Source organism: Pipistrellus kuhlii, unplaced genomic scaffold, assembly GCF_014108245.1.
Source record: "Pipistrellus kuhlii isolate mPipKuh1 unplaced genomic scaffold, mPipKuh1.p scaffold_m20_p_8, whole genome shotgun sequence".
In the NCBI taxonomy this organism is placed as follows: domain Eukaryota; kingdom Metazoa; phylum Chordata; class Mammalia; order Chiroptera; family Vespertilionidae; genus Pipistrellus; species Pipistrellus kuhlii.
In genome coordinates, this window is record NW_023425584.1 from 18198452 (window position 1) to 18216647 (window position 18196).

The 18196-nt window shown below is 41.7% G+C and overlaps 1 protein-coding gene across 3 annotated transcripts in view; it reads left to right on the forward strand.

Moving 5' to 3' along the window:
- The first annotated feature begins 9765 nt into the window (after positions 1-9765).
- DCTN4 (dynactin subunit 4) overlaps positions 9766-18196 on the forward strand; it is a 34087-nt gene continuing 25656 nt past the window's right edge. The window contains exons 1-3 of one of the 3 annotated variants that reach the window (XM_036424638.2): positions 9766-9951; positions 12630-12700; positions 15094-15272. In XM_036424638.2, the coding sequence (XP_036280531.1) occupies positions 9817-9951; positions 12630-12700; positions 15094-15272 (385 nt within the window). In that variant the 5' untranslated portion in view covers positions 9766-9816. Of the gene's footprint in view, positions 9952-12386; positions 12519-12629; positions 12701-15093; positions 15273-18196 lie in introns of those variants that run through there. The other 2 variants (XM_036424639.2, XM_045576764.1) reach the window with 2 other exon arrangements.

The following is an 18196-nucleotide window of genomic DNA, read 5'->3' on the forward strand; positions in this document are numbered from 1 at the left end:
ATTTGAGATAAAACAAACTGAGCAGACAGGAAGAAAGAAAGGGAAATGGAAGGGTTGCATTTTCTGGCTTTGAAGTGGAGCGACAGTCATGCAGTCTCATTAGTGCGGTTATAATTATTTGAATCCATTCTCATGGCTTCATTCCAAAGTGTTCAATTATTACAGTCATGTAGCTGAGAGACAAAAGATTGCCTATTACTGGCAGATACCGTCAGTCCAATCAGTCTAATTTTTGAAGTAAATGTGGTCTCAAGAAAAAATATACTGGGTGGGGAAAAAGTCTTATGGAAAATAACTCAATAAATAATAATACAAGAATAAACTCTGTGTTTCATGTACTCAGAACTGTGAACCCTTTTGCCCCACCCTGTATAATAAAAGCCTCTGCCTTAAAAAAGAAAACAAACAAACAAACAAAAACCCGAAACCAGTTTGTCTCAGTGGATAGAGTGTCAGCCTGCGGACTGAAAGGTCTCAGGTTCGATTCCAGTCAAGGGCATGTACCTTGATTGCAGGCACATCCCCAGTAGGGGGTGTGCAGGAGGCAGCTGATCAATGACTCTCTCTCATTGATGTTTCTGGCTCTCTGTCCCTCTCTCTTCCTCTCTGTAAAAAAAATCAATAAAATATATTTTAAATAAATAAGTAAATAAGATTTCCTTTAAAAACACTTCTTGAGCATCTAACATGTAAAGTGTTTCACGTACATCATAGCATTTAGTCCTTGCTACAATTCTATAGTGAAAATATTATTAACCCCCATTTTATACATGAGAACAAAGAGGCCCCAAAAAGATCAGTTAAATTGTGTAAGATTAGCTAGCTAGTAAGTGGCACAACTGATTCTAAATGTTCTACACCTAACTGATGCCTACTGAACCAAGTCCTCTCTGCGCCTCTGTCTTTTACTCTATGAAATGGGGTGATTCCTGCCCTAGCTAGTGCACAATGCAAAAATCCAGAAGCACAAGCAGACCATTAGATGCACGACTGTGATAGACAGTAGATGACAATAATTGTGGGAATCAAGAGGAAAAATTGTTTTGACATCTACACAGTGACACTAAATTTAGATTGTCGGTAAATATTACTTATTTACTTTAAATATGAAAGCAAGTTTCTTTGTCCCTCCAGATTCACCCTCCACACACTTCTCCCTCCTGCTTTGTGCATGGGGTGGTATCACCTCTAACCCCATCAAGGAGCCCTGTGGCAGGCACGGTCAATGCTTGTCCAAATTCCTTGGACCTCAGCTCTCTCCAGATTTCCAACTGCCAAGATCTGCATCTTTGTGTCTGAGGACTGTCCCCAGACCCACAAGAAGGCCAGTCTGCCAGTCTGGCAATCCAGAAGAACCCAAGAAATAACCCAACCCCAGGAGCAGCCCTCAACCAGACACCAGGGGTATAAATGTTCCAAAGCCCTCACTTTTTAGAGGAATTAGTCTGGGGCACATGCTTACATTGTTTCCCAGAGTTTCTCTGTGGGACTAAACTCCTATTATAGCTGGCTTAGTAACACAATCTTATTGGTCACCTCTTTCCTGAATCACTCCCTCACTCCTCTACTCATCTACTCTGAACTTCTTATATGAGTTTTCTCTCAAATAGACTTTCATTTAAACATAGTCTTCTTCTGAGGGAACACAGACTAAAATAACTTCCCTAAGGTCTGGCTTCCTGTTGGGTTCAGCTAAGAGGGAAGTGCCAGCAAGAGCTGAGACATGATGCATTTGTACCCTCCACTCCCGGGGCTGCCAGTGCCTGGCTCTGTCCTAGATCCAAAGGTCCGGCTCCTGTCAGGGGCCCTCTTCACACAGTTCTCTCTCTTCTGGTTCCAGGAAGCGCTCCCTCCCTTGACACTTTTAGGCAATAAGCAGCATCCACCTTCACTATCCTGGGATACTGCAGTATTCCTTGTGATCGCTCTCCACCCACTCAATAATCCCTTTATTAAACCTTTCTCAAATTCTGATGTTAGCCCACCATCTGTTCCTATTGGTATCACCAGTGATTCAGCAGGTTTGACAACTTCTGGATCTGGTCTCAGATAGTTGGTGATGAGGATATATGGAGGGTACACAGGTGACCACAAGAATGGTGGAGGGAGCAGAGATGGAGAGACAAGTGCATAGTGCAACAAAGGTTAACTGGTAAGGGAAGGTGGGTATATATATATATTGCTGTGTAACAAAGTATCTCAAAATTTAGCAGCTTAAAGCACACATTGATGACCTCAGTCTAGGGGTCAGGGGCCAGGAGTCAGGAGCTGCTTACCAAGGTAGTACTGGCTCAGGGTCTCTCATGAGATTGCAGTCAGGCTGCCAGCTGGTTCTGTACTCAATACTTGACTGGAGCTGAGAATCCACTTGTAAGCATATGTACTAGTTGTTGGCAGACCTCAATCCTCACTGGCTATTGCTGGAGGCTTTAGTTCCCTGCAACGTGGCCACAGAGCTGCCCAAAAACAAGCACCCAACCCAGGAACTATAGACTTGTATAATCTCGGATGTGTTTTATACTACTACTTCTGTTGTATGCTATGGGTCACAACCCTGGTGTAATGTGGAAGGAGTGTACATAGGGGTAGGAATACCACTGAGAGCAGATGTGGAGGCTGGCTTGCACAGGTGCTCAAGAGTAACAACATATCCCATTGAGCTTCCTTCCCTGTGAGGGCAGAAAGATCTTCAGATGAGGCACAGACAGCTCAAAGTCTAAAAGAGCTTCCCAGAAATGAACTGTAAGAGGCACCCAAGATGGGAGAGTAGGAAAGACTGGAAATTCCAATCATTCATATATATATATATGAAATTAGCCAGGTGTCACGACTGGCTTAGGAGGAGCTGCATGCCACCCCCAGCCCCAGCCGACACACACCAGGGGTGGGGGCGTTTTCCACCCCCAGTGGGTGGCGGCAGCAGCTGGAGCGAAGCAGCCACAGTCCCAGATGCCTGGCAGCGGCCTGGGTGCCTGGCAGCAGCTGGAGCAAAGCAGCCCGGGAACTGGGTGCTAAAGGGAAGCCAGTGGCTGCACCAGGAAAAGGAAGGCCTATTCTTGCACAAATCTTCGTGCATTGGGCCTCTCGTCCAAACATAATAAAAGAAACCAATTTAGCCAAGACCTGTTTGGCTCAATGGATAGAGCGTCGGCTTGGGGACTGAAGGGTCCCGGATTCGATTCCGGTCAAGGGCATGTACCTTGGTTGCAGGCACATCCCCAGTAGGGGGTGTGCAAGAGGCAGCTGATCAATGACTCTCATTGATATTTCTAACTCTCTATCTCTCTCCCTTCCTCTCTGTACAAAATCAATAAAAATATTTTTAAAAAAAGAAAGAAAAAAAAAGAAACCAATTCAGTGCTCACTAAGTAAGCTGGAGATCCAGTGTAACTTTAGGCGAACCACTTCCTCTCTCCGAACCTGTTTTCCCACTTGTAATACTGACTAATCGCTGTGGCCTAAAAACAAATACTTACATAGCAACTTATGATGTCCTATGCTCTACCCACATTAACTTTTATTAACTCATTTTGCCTTCACAGCAATGAACAAAGCCTGTTTGTCAGAGCCCTTGGCACCATTCCAAACAGGCTGAGCTCTGTCCCACATCAGTTTCTCCTTCGCAGCCCCGGCTGGAGCTCTAACCATGCAATTAATGTGTTCAGCGAAGGACTGGGCTTTTTTCTCTGAGCCTCTTGTGAAATAGGCTTTCCTGTGTGGTAATCAGAATGCTTTGTGATTTGGAACCAAGTAAACCAGGGACTTCACAAAGTTAGCTCCATCGCCTTCTTTCCATGATGCTTTCTTTTTGACCTCGGAGAGAGGAAACAAATAGTCTTGATAATTTCTGAGCAAATTCCCAGAGGCTGAATTGACCAAACCATGAAATGGATTATCCTCTGGCCCATCAAGGGCCTCCTTGATGTGTGGCTCCAAACGACCCTTCACATGGCAGTCTGTGTACATGACTGGGAAGTCTAAAAGATCTGGGCATCAGGCTCTACCTTCAAAATAGAGTCAGAATGCCTGGTTCCTGGCACTGTCACTTCCTGCCTGGATGACTGCTGTAATCTCCCAACTGACCCCCTGCTTCTGTTCTTGTCTCTCTGCAGTCCATTCTCAAAACAGCGTCCAGGGTGACCCTTGTTAACTGGACGTTGGATCATGTCACTGCACTGCTTGAAATCCTGCGATGGCTCCCCAGTTCCTTCACAGCAAATCCAGCATCCTTAAAATGCCCTTGAAGACATTACATGAGTGTACTCCTTTGCCTCTGAGACTTCATCACCCATATCTACCTCTGCCCCTTGCTCACTCTTTAGTGGCTTCCCTGCCTCCTTGCTGGTCCTTACTTAAGCCTTAGAGACTTTGCTCAGCCTCTGCCTGAAGGGCTCTTCCCCCACATCTACTAGGCCCACGCCCCTCCTCCTCCAACTCTTCCCTCAAATCTTTCCTTCTCACAAGGCCTATCCTGATCACCCTATTTAAAATTGTGATCTGCCCCCCTTCCCTTGATTCTTCTAAAAGAAGGCACTGTTGCCAAAACTGGTTTGGCTCAGTGGATAGAGCATTGGCCTGCGGACTGAAGGATCCTGGGTTCAATTCCGATCAAGGGCATGTACCTTGGTTGCGGGCACATCCCCAGTGGAGGGTGTGCAAGAGGCAGCTGATCGATGATTCTCTCTCATCGATGTTTCTAACTTCCTATCCCTCTCCCTTCCTCTCTGTAAAAAATCAATAAAATATATTTAAATAAATAAATAAATAAATAGAAGGCACTGCTTAGAAATCAAAAGAAAAATATTTTCTAGTTACCATCTTCCATCTGCCAGCAAATTTCAGATAGATGAAGATGGCATTCACCCATTCAACTGATAGTTACTGAGTGCCTGCTCTGTGTCAGGCCCTGGGTGAGGCAGGAATTCAATCTTTAGTTCTATTTTATTCAACTCAACAATAATTGTATGGGTGGTCTTCAGGAACAAGCCTTTGGGTTGGGTGGGGAATTATGTCAAGATGGAGCTCCAGCCAAGTTAGTGAAGACAATAAACTTGACAGGAAGACCTGTGTTTAAACCCTAGCTTCACCTCTCACTTCCTCAGTGGCCTTGGGAAAGTCCTTTCCTTTTCCATCTATAATAATAAAAGTGTAATATGCTAATTAGACCCTACAGCCAAAAGAGCTTCTGGACGTCCTTCTGGACAAAGCCACAGCAGTGGGGGCTGAGGCAGAGGAGGTTAGGGGTGATCAGGCAGGCAGGAAGGTGAGTGGTTAGGAGAGAGCAGTCCTGGATTATGAGAAGAATGTCCAATGGGATCAGGCCTAAACCAGCAGTCGGACATCCCCCGAGGTGTCCTGGATTGCGAGAGGGTGCAGGCTGGGCTGAGGGATTTCCCCCCATCTCCCATGCACAAATTTCATGCACTGGGCCTCTAGTCTTTAAAATAAAGGGAGTAGACAAGGAAATCTCTAAGGTTACTTCTGGCTTTATTGTTTCATGATTTTACTCTTATTTCACTAAGAACTATGGTCTCTTGTATTGGTTGTGAATCCCAGGAGTGAATGGGCAAACAAGCAGGCGGTGGAGATGAGAAGAATAAGTGTATGGCCATGAATTGTCTATTATGAGTCAGCACTTTTGGGGCCAGAGGTCTTCCTTAAGCATTAGCAGCCATTGGGTAACACCTGTAATGGTAAACCAAAGGTCACCCTGTGCATCCTCCAGCCAAAATAGGATGCCCATCTCATGCCTCTGTATCCTCAGTAGAGCACAGAGGGAGTGTTACTTTGGTGCTACAGAATTGACATTAGCTTCCAGTTAGTCCTTTACACGCAGAGAAGGGAGCATGAGAACAAGCTTTGGTTCGGCTTGACATACCCTTGAAAAATTCTCATTAAAGCCAAGAGAGAACATTCCAGAGATGTTGAAACTCATGTGCCCAAAATGACACAATTCCACCAAACTTCCAGGGCCAATTGAATAGGCTATCCATTAGCATTTCTTGCATTTACTTTCTTTTCTCTTTTTAATGTATTTTTATTTTTATTTTAGAGAGGAAGGGAGAGGGAGGGAGAGATAGAAACATCGGTGATGAGAGAGAATCATCAATTGGCTGCCTCCTGCATGCCCCACACTGGGGATTGAGCCTGCAACCAGGCATGTGCACCAACGGTTCATAGGCCTATGATCAACCACTGAGTCATGCCGGCCAGGCAACTTTCTTTTCTTTTTAATTGTTGTTAAAAGAGAAACAAGTTTCTTACTTGGCTACGGGTATGAATGAACTGATGTGCTGGGCAGGGAACAGCATTTATAGAATTAGAGAACAGAATATGATAAACTAGGAGTGAGAAAACCTGTGGACATGTTCCTTTGACTCTCTGGACCTCATTTTTTCCATCTGAAAAATACAAGGGTTGAATTAGAATATTTATAGTACATGTTGATTGTAAGCCACCCAGTCTAGTACATCAGGATATTATGGCAGGCATCAACAAACTGCAACTCATGGCTGCTGTTTTTGTAAGCCTGCAAGCACCGGTTAAGCAGACTGGCACTGTGCACCTTGGGAACCAAGCCCGGTATCCTCCTTTGTTACTTTGTTCTCCCTGTTCCGAATGCCTGTCTTCCATGCCAGTGTCTGTGTGTTGCTGTTGCCCAGGGCCCATCTAGTCGTCACGTACACTTTGGGATTGTGCTGCTGGCGACGGCTGGTCACTGGGCAGCGGAATCTCACTCAACTTAAAAAAAGAAGGAAATCCTGCCATTTGCAACAACATGGATGAATCTAAAGGACATTATGCTAAGTGAAATACACCAGGCCCAGAAAAACAAATGCTGCATAAGTTCACTAACATATGGAATCCAAAATAGCCAAACTCATGGAATGGTGGTTGCCAAGGCCTGACAGAGAGAGGAAATGGAGAAATGTTGGTCTAAGGGTACAAAGTTTCAGTTAGGCAAGATAAATTCTGGAAATCTAGTGTACAACAATGTGACTATAGTTAACAGTACTGTATTATATAGTAGTACTTGAAATTTGCTGATCTTTTCTGTTCTTACCAGAAAAAAAGAAAAGAAAATGGTAACTATGTGAGGTGATAGATATGTTAATTGGCTTGATAATCCTGATTATTTTGCAATGTATATCTAATCACCAAGGCATACACCTTAAATAAATTTTAATTGTTAATAAAAATTTGAGGAGTGGGGAATGGGAGGGACTGGGGCGAGGTCAATGGGGGGGAAAAGAGACATATGCAATACTTTAACAATAAAGAATTTAAATTAAAAATTAATAAATAAAATAAAAATGTTTATTTCCTCAATAAAGCTAGAGAAAAATGAAAGAAAATTTGCTGGAGGCAGTATGCATTGGGGTAATGCATGTAAACTGTGGGCTCAGGCAGAACAGCATTCTGCATTATTTATGAAGCCTTAGACCAGTCATTGCAATTCTCCGAGCCTCCGTTTCCTGCACTATAGAATAGAGATGATGATAACTGCCATTGGAGTGTTTGTGAAAACTGAATGAGATAATATATGTAAAGTTTTGACACAGTGTCCTGCACTCAATAAGAGCTCAGAAAATATTCAGTTCCATTTCTTTTCAATCACTAATTCAAATGTCAGACAGTGTTGTGATGATACAGCACTAATACAGCAAGAAAAGCATAGAACTGCTGGAAAGTAACATGGGCTCATCTCTGCTAGAGTTCCAAGTGATCACTTTTCATAGCTAAACTTTAGTTTATGCATTATAAAAACGTAAATGACACCTAGCTTTGTTTATTAGTATCATTCCATCATTAATCAATACCTATTGAACATCCACCATACAGTAGTTCCCCCTTATCCATGGAGAATACATTCCAAGACCCCCAGTGAATGCCTGAAACCACAGATAATACTGAACCTTATATATACAGTACTGTTTTTTCCCTACATTTGCACTTAAAAGTAAGCACTTTACGGCTTCTCTTTAGCATATCTGAACTGCCAGGATCACTACTCTTCCACTTTTGGGGTCATTATTAAGTAAAACAAGGGTGACTTGAACACAAGCACTGCAATACCACAACTGCGATGTCAGTTGATCTGATAACAAAGTCTAAGTGTCTAATGGGCTGGTAGTGTACTATATACAGTTTGGGTATGATGGATAAAGGGATGATTCACTTCCTTTGTGAGATAGAATGGGATGGAATGAGATTACATCGAGCTACTCGGAACAGCTCATGATTCAAAAATTATGAATTGCTTAATTCTAGAATTTCGCATTTAATATGTTCCGACCAAGGTTGAAACACAGAAAGGGAACTGCAGATAAGGGGTCTACTGTACAGACTTACTCCTAATGATAAGTACTTGAAACATGTAAATGAATGAGTTTTAGAAGAGCTCACAGTTTAAGAAATTTCAAATTGTTAACAGAGAAATAGCACTAGATGTTAGGCCAAGGTCCTTGAGTGTTGGTTAAGAATGAATTCAGGGCCAAGACTCAAGTATAAGCAAAAGTTTGTGAAAGAAGTGAGCCAGTAGGACTGTGTGGGTTCAGGAAACAATTACAGAGGCAAAAGAAGATACTTGGAGCATAGGAATAAGAAAGTAAAGGTTAAGTGCCTTGAGGGAAGGATCAAGGAAGAAAGGTGCTTAAGAGAGAAAGAGCCACCCTAGCTGGTTTGGCTCAGTGGATAGAGCTTTGGCTCATGGAAAGAGAGAGGGGGAGGGGGAAGAGGGAGAGAGCCGCTGAGTTCTCTGTTTTAAGAGCTTTATCTGGAGGTTTCAGGGGAGGATCTCAATAGAATATTTATCAGCTTTCCAGGTGTGTCTCCTCAGGGTCCTGGTCTCCACTGATTGGTTGGTACTAGGGTAGAGGGTCTTAAGTCCTTGCAGCTGGTCTTGACATCACTCTGCCTGGCCTTGTTGCTTTTTCAGGCCTGGAGCTGAAACACAACTGAGGTCTATTTGTTACCTCTAGGGCTTAATGCTTAAGGGAGTGGTCCTGCAAGGGCTTGTACGGGAGTCACATGAGGCTATTCTCCTGCCCCCTGTTCCTCTTCCAAAGGGGTCTACCACATGACTAGACATGCCAGGGGAGGAAAGGTCAGGGGAGGGTCAGAACTGCATAACCAGCGATAAGGCAGTCAGGGGGTCAGAATCACATGATCAGTGACATGCTAGGGTAAGAAAGGTTACCCTGGGGGTGAGGTCCCCTTCCAGTTTTGCCCTTCTAGATACTTAGGGCTTTCTGCTGATACCTGGCCTATTGTTCCTATTCTGCTCATGTTTGTCTTAATTGCCTACTGTATCATTATGAGATAAAGTCTGTGAAAGTAGGGATACAGGCCAGTGACGAGACTAACAGAAGAAAGTGCTGGAGTGACTCTCAGCTTTCTAGTTCCCATGGAACTCTATCCCTAAAACCTTCCATTCACCTTCTGTATGTGTTTGCCTGGGAGGTGAGGGCAGGAGAGGCAGCTGTAAATAAAACAAAAAAGCAGCTGCCTTCCTCTCTGCAAGAAACAAAAGGAAGTCACTGAGCTTGTCTAGATTGGATCTGAGATTCTGTTCTTAACCGTAGACAAGCCACTGACGCTCCCTGAGAGGCCGAGGGGGGCAGGCCTGCGGTGGGGTAGAAACCAGGGAATCCCTGCTGCGCAGGCGCATTCGGACTCTCGCGGCGCAAAGCCCCACTGGGTCGGAAACCTGACGTCACAGTCTACGTAGGAAGACGTGGGGAAGGCGGCGCGGCCTACGCCGGCTCTCGGGTCACGTGACGCGACAGGAGCGCCATCGGCTCCTCCCTCCCCAAGATGGCGTCCTTGCTGCAGTCGGAGCGGGTCCTCTACCTCGTCCAGGGAGAAAAGAAGGTCCGGGCCCCTCTCTCGCAGCTTTACTTCTGCCGCTATTGCAGCGAGCTGCGGTCGCTGGAATGTGTGTCTCACGAGGTAACGCCGTCGTCCCAGGAAGAGGATGGGTCTGGAGAATGGAGAATGGGGGAGGGGGGAGGGAGAGGCTTTCATATTAGTCACCCCGACGCGGCGGGCAAGTCCCACCGACTGGAGGCGGGTAACCATTTTCCTACCTTGCTGATTGGCCCGTTTTCCGTCACTCATGTTTGCCCGAGCTTTAATGTGCTCCTAACCTGTCACTGGGAAAGAAGGAGCGGTCTTGGGTGGGGCCGAGCGGGTCGTCTGGTTCCAGGGCGCCCTCTGATTGGACGAACTTGGCTCCCGGAGCCCTGGCTGTCTCCGGGGCGTTTGGTTCCCGGGTGGGTCCGGGGGAGAAAGGTGTGGACGTGCTTCGTTCGCGCCACTTGAGCGGTTAGACACTGTCTCTCCACGATTGATTTGCGTGGAGTGGACGCAGGCATTGTCATCCACGCCCCCCCTCCCTCCCGTCCTGGAAGGTCTGCCTCTGCATTGGCCGGAAGCTGGCCCCTCTGTCCTGGCCCAGGCCTAGGCCCAGGCCTGCTGCAGGGATGGGGATGGAGTTGGGCATGCCCTGTAACAAGCTGAGAGTTCTATATTAATACGCTTCCCCTGAGAGTAGGGTGCTGTCGTCTTTCACAACATGGACGTTGGTGGTGGGGTTGTCCGAAGGTAAAAGATCCCACCCGGTAAAAAAAATCACCCCATTGTGCAGCGCTTGACACATCTCTTTTGTTCAGTAATCTTTGGGGGTTAAAAGATGAGAAGACGTAAATCCTGCCGTTAAGTAACAGTCTCATGGAAGGAAGAGTTAATAGTAGTAATAGATACAGTTTACTTGTACTCTCTATGTCATATGCTTGACATAATCTCCTTATCTTTCTACAACCCAATGGAGTGGATACCTTTAAAAAAAAAATAATTTTACAGGTAAAGGAACAGACACATAATGTTAACCCTAAATTACACTGGGAGGACCAAGATTTGAAAACGAGCATCCTGACTTAGAACTTCAGTAAAAATCCCTGGACTATTAAGAAACGCATATAAAAAATTTATCTTATCCCATATGCCATTTTACATATTATTAATAATTACTTTGGAGGGATATTTTTCACAATATTAAGAATGGTTAGACTCAGTGGTTGACCTCACACCCAGAGGTCACTGTTTGACTCCCAGTTCGATTCCCAGTCAGGGCACATGCCCGGGTTATGGGTTCGATTCCTAGTGTGCGTGCGGCATTCAGGAGGCATCCAATTAATTATTCTCTCTCATCACTGATGTTTATATCTCTCTCCCCCTCTCTCTTCCTCTCTGAAATCAATAAAAATATATTAAAGAAGAATGGTCAGGGGAAGTATTTAAATAATAGAAGAAAAATGCCATATATGTGTAATATGGTATTGGTTTTTCATGTATTTAACATGGCATTGATTTCTCATGGGTTTCTTCTCCATTAACACTGTGGTGTGTGTGTGTGTGTGTGTATACACACATGCCTGTGTACCTGTGTGTATCTCCTTGGCAGGTCCTTCCTCGTTTAGATACTTCCCTGTTCCAGCTCCACTCTTACAATTTATTGGATTAGATTCTCCTTTGATGGTTACTAGGGAGCTCAGATTTCATGATCTCCAAGGATGTCTTCAGCTATGACACTCAGTCTGTAACTGAATCTTTTACAGACTGGTGTGTACCTGTGAGAGAGAGGCCATTAGGGAGTGGGGAAGGATAATACCAATGAGCAGTCCAGAAAGTTCTAATGGAGAACCTGGATTGGAGCTGCACATGAAGGGAAAGCATACTTTGGAAAGGGGGCACAGAGGAATGACTGACAGTTTGCCTTTTATGATGAGTCACTGCAAATATTTGTTAGCAAGACTATAGCTTATGTTCTGGGAGGTTATTTGAGCAGCAATTGTATTAATATTAATCTTTTCAAAGATGGTCCTGTTTATAGCTGATGATGAAAAGAGAAGCCTGTTTCTATAGTATTTATGATTAAGTGAATTTGTCTTTCCATCTGCAGGTGACTAAAGTTCTAAAATTGTCAAATAGAATCTGCCTACATTTAAGAAAATAATAATTCAGACCTTAAAATATACAATGAATTTAATTTTTATATTGTGTTTTTGAGTTAAATACAATAGTTTAGCTTAATAGTTTAATTTGTTGTTTAAATATCTCTAATTGATTGACTGTAGCTGACTTTGTAAATGATAATTTATACTGTTCTTCGGTGAACATGTATTGCTTCAGTAATGAGAAAACTTTTAAAGTCTCTCATAATTTAAGTGTGGTCAAATTACTATAATCCAATAAAGCTAAACCAGGTAGAAGACTAATTGATCACATTATTACAAATTAGGTTATTTTAATTATTAATCTATGGTTTGGGTTATTATAGAGTTCTTCTTTTACATAGACAATTTTTAACACATCTAATTCATAAACCCTGATGAAAGGGCACAGAAGAGATCAGAAAGGAAAAATAGAAAACCTACAAAATCTGGATGGTTTGAAAAAACAAACAGGTGATTGAGGAATAAATCCTAAGCTGAAAAACAGTTTAGGTTCTCTGCCAGGTTTCTCACCTTCTGCTTCCGTATAATATACTTCACATTTTACTGTTTGGCAGAGACAAGCTAAACTGAGTTTCCTTTCCCCTGATTTTTTCATTTCTTGTTTCTTTCTAGGTGGACTCTCATTATTGCCCCAGTTGCTTAGAAAATATGCCATCAGCTGAAGCTAAACTAAAAAAGAACAGGTAAGACCAGGATTCATTTTTTGTTTTCTCAATTTTTTTTGTAATAGCTAGTAAGAAAACACATGGAACTATTTTTTAACTAGCTCTTTTCATTTTTTTGCACCTCTTCTGCCAAAGATAAACTATCCTTTAAATAAACTTTCCATTTTAGAACAATTTTAGACTTAAGAATTATTGTGGAAATGATAGAGAATCGTCTTTCCATGTTACCCAGTGTCCCCTACTGTTAACATCTTACATTAGAATGGTGTATTTGTCTCAATTAGTGAACAATACTGGTACATTATTGTTAAATAAACTCCACATTTTATTCAGATTAGTTTTTGTTTTGTTTTTTTTTTAATAATCTCCTTTTCTGTTCCAGGATCCTATTCAGGATATCCAAGTTATATTTAATAGTTATGTCTCCTTAGGTTCCCATTGTTGTGACATCCTCTTAGACTTTCCTTGGTTTTGATGACCTTAAAAGTTTTGAATAGTGGTCAGATATATTGTAGAATGCCCCTCAGTTGGAATGTGTCTGTTTTTCTCATCAGCTAGAATGTATTTTTGGGGAGGAGGATCACTAAAGTAAAGTGTATCTTTCAGCATATCAAGGAAACATACTTTCAATATGACTATCAACTGTTGATGTTAACCTTGATTACCTGGCTTTATCTAGTGCTTGTCAGGTTTCTCCATGTAAGGTTACCCTCTCTTCCCTCCTCCCCCTTCCTTTTCCATGCTGTACTCTTTAGAAGGAAAACTATCACAGCCCACACTTAAATAGTAGGAAATAATGCTCCCCCTCTGTGAGGGTTGTCTACATAAATTATTTGGAATTCTTTTGCATGAAATACATTTCTCTTCTTCCCCACTTATTTAGTTAATCATTTACTTAATGAAGAACAGGCTCCTGGATATTTATTTTATACCTTAGGTTATAATCCAGTACTACTTTTTTTGCTCAAATTTTCTACCTTTGGCTATTGGTAACTAGACTCCTTTGACTTAACCCCAGTCATTGTTTGTTCATTCATTAGAGCACTTTATTACTTTCTGGTACTACAAAATACTCTAGGCTCATCCTGGGTATTTTTGCCTCCTAGAATTAGCCATTTCTCCAAGGAACCCTGGTTCTTTTTTTATTGAAGGATTATATTAAAAACCAAGATCTGGCCTGGCTAGTGTGGTTCAGCAGTTGAGCATTGACCCAGAAACAAAGAGGTCACCAGTTCCATTCCCAGTTAGGGCACATGCCCAAGTTGTGGGCTCAATCTCTAGTATTGGGTGTGCAAGAGGCAGCCAATCTATGATATTTCTCTCTTATTCATTGATGTTTCTATCTATCCCTCTCCCTTTCTCTCTCTAAAAATTAGTAAAACATATTTAAAAAAAAACAAAAACCAAGATCTGGATAGTAGGTATGCTTGTTGCTCCTGGGAGCCATTTGGTTTTGTGCTTGATGTGAAAGTTCTTTGTCACCACTCACATGCTTCCATGGATGTAAACCACTATTACTTGTCTTTCCTGTCTCTGAGAAATACCTTCTGAGAAGCCAGACAGTTTTGTATGCTGTCCACACATTAATTTTAACATTTAATCCTCAAAATAACCCCTGTGAGGTGGATACTATTATCTTTACGTATTTGAGGATATTGTCCAGATGGCAAAATATCACAGCTGACTGGAGTTATGACATGGAACTTCAGACCAAATCTAGGACTGATGGTGAAATTTTGGTAATCTCTGGTTGTGGAAAACATAAAAGCAGCAAGGTACAGGGGCCCCTGAAGGGGAAATGTTGGCTGAGCACTAGGAGAATAGTGCCAGGAAGCCTGAAAATGCAGCACTTCTGAAGCTTTCCGGTATGATAGCTTTGTTTGGTATCTGTGTCAGCTCTCTGGCACAGCAAATAAGAAGTTATTTTCCAAACCAATTTCCCAATCGCTGTATTGTTGCCTCTCAGTTTTCCATTGTGCAGTAGGTCTGTTCTCTCCAAAGGTATAAGCTCTGACATGTCTGTGTTCCTCAGAACTCTCTGTGGTCTGTACAAGCATGAAATAAGTCTGGAAATACTTAACCTGAGACTGTTAACACTGATTCTCTCTGTAGAGTAGGATTGGGTCAGGCTCTAATTCTTCAGGAACTTTTGTGATGATTGCTTTTTATTTTTCTATTATTTATTATTTATTTAACTTTTTATTTTTTTAATAATGAACATAATAATACTTTTGAAATTTTAAACAAAGTTTGTAAGAGTCTCAGGAGTACTTAATTATTTCTTTTTGCATGAGAGACAATCCTCCCTTACAGTTCTCTTGAATTCCTAACACCCGGAACAATGTCTGGTGTTGGTAGGTGCGTGCTAACACTTGTGGGGTGAATGAATTGTTGTATTTTTTGTATGATAGATGCGCCAACTGCTTTGACTGTCCCGGCTGCATGCACACCCTCTCCACCCGGGCCACAAGCATCTCCACACAGCTTCCAGATGACCCAGCCAAGACCACCATGAAGAAAGCCTATTACCTGGCCTGTGGATTTTGTCGCTGGACATCTAGAGATGTGGGCATGGCGGACAAATCTGTGGGTGAGTGAGGTAGACTTCCACATGAGATTTTGTGAAATTGGCAGTGCTGTAATTGCCCACAGGCTATGTTAAGTAGTTTTGGTTTTTTTGCTGTTGTTCATTCTCACCCGAGGATAATTTTTTTCCATTGATATTTTTAGAGAGAGGAAGGTGGAGGGGAGAGAGGGAAACATCAATGTGAGAGAGACACATTGATTGGTTGCTTCCTGCATGTGCCCTTATCAGGGCACAGGGATCAAACCTGCAACCCAGAGATGTGCCCTTGACTGGGAATTGAACCTGAGACCCTTAGGTTCACAGACAGACACTAACAACTGAGCAAACCTGCCAGGGCTATTTAGTTTTCTTAGAGTTTGTCAAATAGCTTTTATAAATCTAATACTTTCTTAGAGACAAAATATTGATGCTCTTTATTATAAATAAATGCTCCTGATGACAAAACACACCATAAGCAAAATTAAAAATAAAAGTGACAAATTAAGAAAAGTATTTGGATCATATACAAGAGACTAAAGATAACCAAAAACGAGGAATACTTACAAATAAATAAGAAAGAGACTCAATAGAAAAGTAGGCAACAGATATGAACAGCAGGTCTCACAGTGGAAATAAAAATGATCAGTAACCAAAAATGTGCATACTGAAGGGGCCACAGTAGGATTAAAATGATAGGTCTTTGCCTTACACTCTATTTTTTTCAATCCTTACCCGAGGACATACTCATTTATTTTTAGAGAGAAGAAGAGAGAGTATGAGAAAGCCTCTCATACATGCCCCAACTGGGGACCAAACCCACAGCCTAGGTATGTGCCCTGACCAGGAATCCAACCATAACCTCCTAGTTCATTGGTGGGGCAGACTCTTAACATTTTTTGAAGTCATAACTCATATTCCAGCCTTTCATGTTTCCTTCCTCAAAATTTTACAGACCTTTCTTTTTACCTGTACTCTTTCTTTGGCTATCATTAAATACCTGGTACTGTTATTATTGTTTATATGTGAATTTTTCAAGTGTTTTCAACTCTAATATGAGTTCTCTGGGAACAGAGACCTGTATTGAATGTATGAATTCTTCATTTAGTTTTCATTGTCTAGTTGGTTGGATTTTTGTGTTCACAACTGTTGAGGCAATATATTTTTTAAAAGTCAGTAAATATATAGAAAGATATGTTCAACTTGACAAGTAGTCAGGGAAATCTAAATTAAAATTTCATTGATTTGATAAAATATTTTATATCTGGTAATAATCAGGTGTTAGCAAGAATGTAGGAAAATAGTTCTTTCATACACAACCACCTTGAAAAGCAGTTTAACAACATCTATTAAAGTTTTACTTTTTTATTGATTTTAGAGAGAGAGGACAAGAGAGGGATAGAGAAAACATCAGTGAGAGAGCCATCATCGATAGGCTACCTCCTACATGTCCCCTACTGGCGATCGAGCCTGCAACCTGTGCATGTGCCCTGAATGGGAATTAGGAATCAAACCACGACCTCTTGGTTCATGGGTCCACGCTTAACCAATGAGCCACACCAGCCAGGCTACAATTTTAAATGGCTTTTTTTCTTCTGCCCAGCAATTGCATGTCCCAAGTTTCTATATTGGAGCATTCAAACATGTGCTCAATGATACATGTATACCTGTGTATACACATATGCACATGTTTATCAGTGAAACAAAAATTATGTGTATATGGACTTAAAACTACCTACCTACAGCATTCATTGATTACCTGTCCATCATTTGAGCATTTCATAGTGGAGGTTGCAATTATCTATATTAGGAAACTTGCTTTATTTTTACATTTCCTATACTTCCTGGTTAACATCAGAAAGTTGTTTAGACAGTTCAAAATCTTGAGTTGCTATTTAATTTTTATATAAACAGTAGCATTTCTAACTCTCCATTGTCTCTTTTATTTCTCTGAAATTTCACTTAATTATCTGAAAACTTTTTAGACTTGTAAAAAATTCCCAATTTTGAATTTTCATAAAAGATTTTTGCTTACTAACATACGAAGAAGCTCATAACAAATTCATTATGTCATTTGTGATAACTAAAATGAAGTTGGACAATTTCTACACAATTTGGAAGTAAATATGGGTGACATTTCTTTAGATTCAACTCTGTAGTTAAAAATTTAATCTTTGAATCTGTTTACTTTGCCTCTTGGTTGAGAATGCTTGAGCTCGTATCTTTTTTTACATTGTACATTAAGTTGATAAAATATTCTACAAAAACAAAAATGTTAACTAAATAAGTATGTCTTATTTTCTTAAAAATGCTCAGAGGGTAGATATTTCCTGAAATGTGATTTATATTAGAACTAGAGGCCCAGCGCACAAAATCTGTGCAAGGGGTTCAGCCCTCGCAGCCCTGGCTTCATCCAGAATGAAGGACATCCAAAAAGGTCATTCAGCTGCCTGGCCTAATTAGCATATTATGCTTTTATTATTATAGACGATTCTATAGCATCTCATTAGACCTTGAGTAAATATTTGTGTATTCTAGGTGTACTGGTTAATAATGGCGGATTTTGTAACTAAAGAAAAACATGATAATTTCAAGAGGAATATCAAACGTGCTTTATTCAGTCATGTCCATAGCTAGCTATACATTTGCCCATCTTTCAGGTATTTGTGGATACCGTCCCAATAGAACTTTTCTTGTTTTGAGGCACACCATTCAGAGACCCAATTTGCTGCCACTTCATACATTTTGAAGTGCTATTCAGAAAGTGCTTGTGCCATTGATCAGAACAAGTGGTAATCTGAAGGAGCAAGGTCTGGTGAATATATGGTGGATGGGTTAATACTTCCCAGGCAAGATCTTTTAACATGTCTGTAACCGGTTTTGAAGTGTGTGATGGCACATCATCATGAAGCAAAATTACTTTGCTGTGTGATCCAGCACATTCTGGTCGT